At 36.9% G+C, this 7,890-nt stretch overlaps 2 protein-coding genes across 2 annotated transcripts; both read right to left on the bottom strand.

Moving 5' to 3' along the window:
- Positions 1 to 1,044: 1,044 nt before the first annotated feature.
- LOC103466290 (C-C motif chemokine 4-like) lies at positions 1,045 to 2,399 on the bottom strand. The gene is made up of 3 exons (XM_081607955.1): positions 1,575 to 2,399; positions 1,368 to 1,494; positions 1,045 to 1,269 (listed from the first exon to the last, which is right to left on the bottom strand). The coding sequence occupies exons 1-3, from the start codon at positions 1,636 to 1,638 to the stop codon at positions 1,161 to 1,163; spliced, it is 300 nt and encodes a 99-aa protein (XP_081464081.1). The 5' UTR covers positions 1,639 to 2,399; the 3' UTR covers positions 1,045 to 1,160.
- Positions 2,400 to 5,788: 3,389 nt separating this feature from the next.
- Positions 5,789 to 7,191, bottom strand: LOC145551863 (C-C motif chemokine 4-like). The gene is made up of 3 exons (XM_081607538.1): positions 7,074 to 7,191; positions 6,867 to 6,993; positions 5,789 to 6,768 (listed from the first exon to the last, which is right to left on the bottom strand). Exons 1-3 carry the CDS (start codon positions 7,135 to 7,137, stop codon positions 6,660 to 6,662), a joined length of 300 nt encoding a protein of 99 aa, XP_081463664.1. The 5' UTR covers positions 7,138 to 7,191; the 3' UTR covers positions 5,789 to 6,659.
- Positions 7,192 to 7,890: the final 699 nt, after the last annotated feature.

Raw genomic sequence — 7,890 nt, 5'->3', positions numbered from 1 at the left:
TGACTGTAGCTTAACAGCAAAGTGGAAATATAAATCTACAAATCCTTCTCAACAGGTGAGAAATATTGCAAAATTTCTGAAAACTTTCATCAGATTTACAATAAAAGATTTAATTGACATTGTTCATTTTTTGGTTTTCCATCTCTGCCATCAAACCCGCTTGTGAGGAGAAGTCCTACTGATACCTTAATGGTTGATAAACACAGATTTCTATGTTCCCAGTTTTAGATTTAATCAGTTAAATCATTTCCTCATTGACAAATAAATATCTGAAGATTTATATTCACTCAAACCACAAACACCTGGATCCGAACAAAATGTTTACTCTAACTCCTATTTATTCCACCAAAATATTGATTTCTGAAGTCTTCCTGAGTTAAAACATTTGTGTTGTTTCTAAATTAATATGAACTTGTTTTTTGTTTTTTTGGGGGGGTTGGGGGGGGTTGTGCATTATTTGAGCTCTGAAATCATTGCATCCCTTTTGCGATTCTGATCATTTCTCATTTTCTGCCAATAAATGCTACATTTTTGCTTGGAATTTTGAACACATGCTGTCAGTAGCTCATAGTATAAATGAACAATGTTCATTTTACTCAAACATACACCTATAAAAAGTAAAATCAGAGAAACTGATCATTTTAAGTGGTCTCTTAAATTTTTCCAGACCTTATATGATAACTTAATGCATACTGGCTGTTTGTGATTTTTAACAGTCAAACTCAGGCTGAGACACACATTGTAAGTTGACAAAATATATATTTTGCAGTCCCTTGTTGTATAAATGTTGACATAGTTTGGCCTTTTGGATTTTGTTGACTTTGCTGTCATAATTTTATGGTTTCCTTGATTTTCAGTTTCTGAGCCCAGTTTTTCATTTGTATTCAATTTGTCATTTCCCCTCAGCTCTTCCAGTCCTGCTCTTCATATGTTTAATGGTTCCAGATTTACCTCCCAACACATGTTTTAGTTGTCAGAAACTCAAACACTGACTGTAAAGTTTAACATCAGTAAAATATACAAAAGACAATACCAGGTGAAAAATGTCTGAGCATTCACTTGTTGAAGTTTATTTACATACAAAACAAATTAAAACTTATTCATTCCAAAAGCAACATTCATTTCCATAATGTATTGCACATAAATACAGTTCAGGATCTTCATTGTTTCTGGCCGATGCCTTCAGAGTTGACCATTCGGTTGTAAGCCTCCTCAACCCACGTAGTGGACAGTCTGAAGCAGATTAAACGTCCCTTTACAGTCTCTACTCTGCAGATTATAAAAACAAAAAAGAAATCAGTTTTTATCCTCCCTCCACCTGAAGTCCAGTTTCTAAGTCTTGTTGAAAAAATAAAAAATAAACTCACATGAATCCTTGTCTCATGCAGGAGCTGTGGGTCTTTGTTATGTCCGCAATCCTTTTTGCTGGTACTCTGTTGTTGCTGAATTGGTCACAACAGGTTACAGGACCTGTGTTGTACTGCACTGCCTGAGCTGTGAGGAAATCAAAACAAGTCAGCATGAAAATATATTTCAGATGTGTTCAAATTGAAGAACAAACAGAAAGCACTCACGCATGGCGCCACAGCAGCAGGTGATGAGCAGCAGCATTCCTACGGACAGGCAGAGAGTCTTCATGATGCTGGAAGATGATGGAGGTAATGATGTTCTGTTGCTTCTCGTTTTGCTATGATTGTGACTGAGATCTGCCACGCTTATAAATCATGTTGAAGGGGGAACCAACATTTTTTTTTTTTTTTTTTTGAGGTGGCAATTTTTCCAAGCTAAAATTGTCTGCAAACAATTCTTAATGGTAAAAAAAAATCCATTTCACAGGGGAGAAAAAGTTAAACCGCTGCTGCTCAGTTTCACAACGTCACTAAAGTCACTGACCACAGATGAGTTGCAGAGATAAGGATCTTCTGCAACACTTCACTCTGCATTTGTCTGTATCTGTAGAGGTGACGTATATCACACCTTCTGCATTATGAAACCGACGTTTTTATACAGAGTAGAACCACGTCTAGATTAGGTTAGGCTACTTCATTTGCACCCATTGGTAGATTTTTAATGGGTTTCAGTCCATGCTTGGGCAAATTCAGCAATACTTTGTTCTCAACACTTTGTATCACCTTCCCGTCCAAAACCAAGTGTACTGGATCATCACTGTGGAGGCTGTGGCAGAGTAAAAGTTCCGGGGGTGCTGTGGTGGTGCCGGGGCAAAGCACAACCCACATACTGAGGCCTTAGTCGTCATAGGAGTGGTTGCAGGATTGATTCCCAGCCCAGTGACATTTGCTTCATGTCTTCCCCCTCTTTCAAGCTACTTTCAAATAAAGGCCACTAGAACCAATAAAACCTTTAAAAAATATATGATATTTCTCTAACCTGAAACTGCTCCTTGGCCCTTCATTACCTACTTTGGTACAATGAAAGACAGAGATTAACACATAACTCACTTAATCTATCAAGTGCTGTCCGTAGGGCCTCTTCTGGTCAGAAGGGCGATAGGACTGAAATGAAAAGTGATGACCTGTGTCACTGTGGAAATGATTTACTGTTCTGTCCAAAATTAAAACACTGAGATCTTTAGTTCTTTCCTGATCCAAATCCTCAGCTCACTAATGGGCTAGCTGCTTTTTGGAATTGATGTATTTCATTGGGGTTTGAGTATGTTATCTCTCCATCATGGAGCCCAGGATGTCACCATGATCCAACTAGGATCATATGACATCAGCTGTAAGGATTGTATATAAAACTGTTTCAGGTTGAAGGTTATTTACTATAATTATTTTGTGTCAAACACAAAATAATTGACGTCAATCTGTCTGGAGAGGCCCTAAGCACATTTCTAAAGCTTTGGGATTCAAGAGGGGTTTGACCAAAAAGATCACTTAGGTCAAAAAATATGTATCTTGATGATGATAGATTGACAAGATAAAAGGCTAATATTTTGAAGGATGCAAGTCCTGTTACATCTGGCATAAAACGAAAAAGAACATCATCCAACAGAACCATGAATGCTGACATCTACCAGAAAGTCCTGATGGAGAATATCCTGACATCGGTTGTGACCTCAAACTGAAACACTAGGATTAGTGTTCCAGCTAAACACTAATCCTAGTGTTCCAGAACATTGAAAATGTTCATGAGATCATATTCAATGATCTCATGAACAGCAGTAACTCCATCTTTGTTGGAAAGGAAACAATAAATGAATCAATTCTGCAACAAAAAGTGGTTCCACAGTATAAGACTCAATATCAGTTAACACAAACATTTGATGGCAGTTGTCATTGCCATGAATTAAATTAAATTAAATTAAATTAAATTAAATTAAATTAAATTAAATTAAATTAAATTAAATTAAATTAAATTAAATTAAATTAAATTAAATTAAATTTATTGATCCCCAAGGGGAAATTGTCTATCAGTTGACAAACTGCTCCATCCAAATTGTTAAATATTAATAATACAAATATAACCACAAGCAATAAAATGTATTTTGCAGATATATAAATGTGTAGGTATAAGAACTTATATATATATGAATAAAAATAAATACATAAACAAATAAATAAAATGACAAGCTTGCACATACAACTAAATAATCTATAAATGAGTGCAGAGAACATCAGATTCAAGTTACTCAGTGTTATCCAGGGTGGCAGAACTAATTAGGAAACCAATTTCATTTTAATATAAGTTTAATATAGGCTTGTTTAGATAGCTTGTCACAATTGAAAAATTACATTTTGTATCTACCCAATCTACCTGTCTGAAATAACTACAAAGGAATTATTTTAAATGCTTAAAGTAATCTGTCTCCTATTTTTTATGAGTAGGTGTACTAGCCCTTTTAAAATGAGAACTTAGTCAGGGCATTAGTCATTGTCTGGTTTATGACCAGGGAGTGAAAGTAAAGGGGTACGGCAGGATACTGAGTACCCCTAAAAGATTTAGTGGGGTACGCAGTACCTGCAAGAGAGGGGAGCGGCTGTCTGCTGTAAAGAATCTATGAGTTCACTGTTCAGCCTGAGTGTGCCCACTAATCAACCGTGACTGATTAGTTTTTCAAGAACAATCTAAAACCACGACTTAATCAGTTAATAAATAACTTTTTCCCATTTCATATTGTTTCTGAACTCTTTATGCTTTGCTAGATCAGCGGTGCGATATGTCGATCGCGGAAGGTTTTGAGTCGATCTCGGCATTAGATGACAAGCTGAACGCCTCCAGTTCGCTGAGACCAGCACGTCCTCCCCTGACTCGCTTAAAACGTTCGTAACTTTATGAAAGAACAACAACAACAAAAAAATCAACAAAACATGTTAAAATTAATGACCCAACGAACAATCTCAGTGATTATTGTTTCAACAAGGTGTTGCGCAATTCTGTGCGTTTCGGTTCCATTACCAAAATAACGAGCAGAGCAGAAGTTTGAAATTAACTAATCAACCACCGCTGTGTTCATGAGAGGCTTATTAATGATCGCAAAATAAATATCAAGCCTGCAAACTGAATGTTATATTTTTAACGTAATCTCGGGTCGGCTTGTGCAGCGCAGGAGGTTGCCATGGCAACAGGTGTGCTTAAATGACAGAGAGGGAGAGCGTGTAAAAAGGTGCGAGTGGTTTTGAGTTGATCACCTGTTCAGGTTGCTTTACCTTTGTTTATCTTTGCTGTGACTCATCACAGCCGCTGTTGTTTCTGAATGTTCAATTAATGACAAACTTGGACTAATTACCTCGTTCTTTGTGAATATACGTCATTTACAACAAACATCTAACACGGTAAATATGTTTTATTAAGTATTTAGCAAACAAATGGCTTCTACCGCGATAATTATGTGATATTAAATTAATTATCTAATATAAAAAAATAATTTGGTGCTGTCTGGCTCAGAGCCTGAGAGGTTTTTCCTTTATCAAACAATTTTGTTTTTTGCCTCTTATTTAGTGGAAATATTGATGTTGACGAGGCTTTCTCCAAAATGATAACCTTTTTCAACCTTTATAGCTCCATTGATGAAAATGAGGTTCTAACATTCAAAAATGACAGTGAAATAAAATCCAGTCCAACATCTGGTTTGAGGTGATTCCTCTGGTACCTGTTGGAGGAAAAATATCCCAACTTCAGAAGATGAGTTTTAACCTAACAGAGCTCTGTGGTTCCTCCTATCAGTATGAGAGTCAGGGTGAGGAGGCGCCATGTTAGGAAGAGAAGTAGAAGCTGCAGAATCTTCAGAACAAACAGGTCATGATGCTGGGCTACTGATTGTCCCTCTGGACACAGGATCAATAGAACCAGTTTAAAAACTAAATGAATGGTTATATGCCAGACATGGAAAACTGGGATGCTCTCCATGCCATGATGTTCAGGATTTAGGTCTCATGGCATCTCAAGGTGTCAACATTGCAGCCAGTGGGCTGAGGGAGGAAATACAGCTTTATTTTGTAGCAATTCAAGAGCTAACCAGCTTTTATTGCTTCACAAAAAAATTCATCAGCACAGAAACTCCAAAGCACACAAATATATATATATATATATATATATATATATATATATATATATATATATATATATATATATATATATATATATATATATATATATATATATATATTTTTTTTTTTTTTTGTCATAGTACCCCCAAGAATTTAAAACTACTTTCACCCCTGTGTATGACTGTAAAGATTTACATATTAAAGTGGATCTGCATGTAATTCTAAGAAAGCTATGGGCAGAACACAATGTTATTTTTAAAATTAAAGTCAGAGTTCACCGTTTCAAATGGCTGCTGGATTTAAAATATAAACTGAAAAGTTCTGTGTGGAAACGCACCATGATTCAGTTCCTCTGTTTATGCAAATCTGTTTGCAAACAGAGATGAGGGAAACTTTGATCTCATATCTGCTGCGAGATGAGATCAGAGATAAGACTGCCACCGCAATATATTTAGATTGCAGCTTTCACACTTATGTCCGTGCAGCGAAGTCACAGCTCGTTGTTCAAAGGGACTTTCAGCCCTGCAGCCAAGCTACAGTTAAATCAATCAATACCTAAGATAGATAGATAGATAGATAGATAGATAGATAGATAGATAGATAGATAGATAGATAGATAGATAGATAGACAGACAGACAGACAGACAGACAGACAGACAGACAGACAGACAGACAGACAGACAGACAGACAGACAGACAGACAGACAGACAGACAGACAGACAGACAGACAGACAGACAGACAGACAGATAGATAGATAGATAGATAGATAGATAGATAGATAGATAGATAGATAGATAGATAGATAGATAGATAGATAGATAGATAGATAGATAGATAGATAGAATATTATTCAATTAAATTTAGATACGTTTAGACGACAATGATAAATTTAAATGGGACCTTTGTAAAGGACCTTATATTATAACTTAATGCATCATGGCTGCTTGTGATTGTAACAGTCAAACTCAGGTTGAAACACACATTGTAACATGACAAAATATATATTTCAGTCCTTTATTGTATGAGGTGAAAAATGTCTGAGCATTCACTTGTTGAAGTTTATTTAAATACAAAACAAATTAAAGCTCATTCATTCCAAAAGCAACAGGCATTTCCATAATGTATTGCACATAAATACAGTTCAGGATCTTCATTGTTTCTGGCCGCTGCCTTCAGAGTTGACCATTCGGTTGTAAGCCTTCTCAACCCACGTAGTGGACAGTCTGAAGCAGATTAATCGTCCCTTTACAGTCTCTACTCTGCAAATTGAAAAATCAAAAAAGAAATCAGTTTTTATCCTCTTTCCACCTGAAGTCCAGTTTCTTAATCTTATTGAAAAAATAAAAAATAAACTCACATGAATCCTCGTCTCATGCAGGAGCTGTCAGTCTTTGTTATGTCTGCAATCCTTTTTGCTGGCACTTCCTTGTTGCTGAATTGGTCACAACAGGTTACAGGATCTGTGTTGTACTGCACTGCCTGAGCTGTGAGGAAATCAAAACAAGTCAGCAAGAAGCTATATATGAGATGTTTTCAAATTGAAGAACAAACAGAGAGCACTCACGAATGGCGTCGCAGCAGCAGGCGATGAGCAGCAGCATTCCTACGGACAGGCAGAGAGTCTTCATGATGCTGGAAGATGATGGAGGTAATGATGTTCTGTTGCTTCTCGTTTTGCTATGACTGTGTCTGAGATCTGCCACGCTTATAAATCCTGTTCAATGGGGAACTGAAATGTTTTTTTTTTGAGGTGGCAAGTTTTCCAGTCTCTAAAATTGTCTGCAAAAAATTCTTAATGGTTAAAAAAATCCATTTCACAGGGGAGAAAAAGTTAAACCGCTGCTGCTCAGTTTCACAACGTCACTAAAGTCACTGACCACAGATGAGTTGCAGAGATAAGGATCTGCCGTGACACTTTACTCAGCATTTGTCTTTGTATTTTTCCTGGAAGCTGTATCTGTAAAGATGAAGTATATCACACCTTCAGTATTTTGAAACCGACGTTTTTAAACAGCAGAATCACGTCTAGATTAGGTTATGCTACTTTATTTTAACCCATTGGTAGATTTTTAATGGGTTTTGGTCTTGTGCAAATTCAGCAACACTTTGTATTACCGCCCCGTCCAAATCCAAGTTAACTGAGGTTGAATGCTCACTGTGGAGGCTGTGGCAGAGTCAAAGTTTCGGGGGTGCTGTGGTGGCGCTGGGGCAACGCACAATCGATGTATTGAGCCGTTAGTCGTCATAGTGGTGGTCACAGGTTCAATTCCCAGCCTCGTGACATTTGCCGCATGTCTTCCCCCTCTCTCATTACCCTCTTTCTGGTTGAACTACTTTCAAATTAAGGCCACTAGCGCCAACAACACCTTTAAAAAAAATAG

Source organism: Poecilia reticulata, chromosome 6 (genome assembly GCF_904066995.2).
Source record: "Poecilia reticulata chromosome 6, P_reticulata-male-v2, whole genome shotgun sequence".
Classification (NCBI taxonomy): Eukaryota; Metazoa; Chordata; class Actinopteri; order Cyprinodontiformes; family Poeciliidae; genus Poecilia; species Poecilia reticulata.
The sequence above is the reverse complement of the archived record's forward strand: the minus strand, read 5'-3'. Positions and strand labels throughout refer to the sequence as shown.

Excerpts from the sequence above, each read along its gene's own strand:
- LOC103466290 (XM_081607955.1), bottom strand. The coding sequence starts at position 1,638 with ATGAAGACTCTCTGCCTGTCCGTAGGAATGCTGCTGCTCATCACCTGC. Across the intron at positions 1,495-1,574 it reads CTGCTGCTGTGGCGCCATGC|CTCAGGCAGTGCAGTACAAC; the intron begins GTGAGTGCTTTC and ends ATTTCCTCACAG. Across the intron at positions 1,270-1,367 it reads TGCATGAGACAAGGATTCAT|AGTAGAGACTGTAAAGGGAC; the intron begins GTGAGTTTATTT and ends TATAATCTGCAG.
- LOC145551863 (XM_081607538.1), bottom strand. The coding sequence starts at position 7,137 with ATGAAGACTCTCTGCCTGTCCGTAGGAATGCTGCTGCTCATCGCCTGC. Across the intron at positions 6,994-7,073 it reads CTGCTGCTGCGACGCCATTC|CTCAGGCAGTGCAGTACAAC; the intron begins GTGAGTGCTCTC and ends ATTTCCTCACAG. Across the intron at positions 6,769-6,866 it reads TGCATGAGACGAGGATTCAT|AGTAGAGACTGTAAAGGGAC; the intron begins GTGAGTTTATTT and ends TTCAATTTGCAG.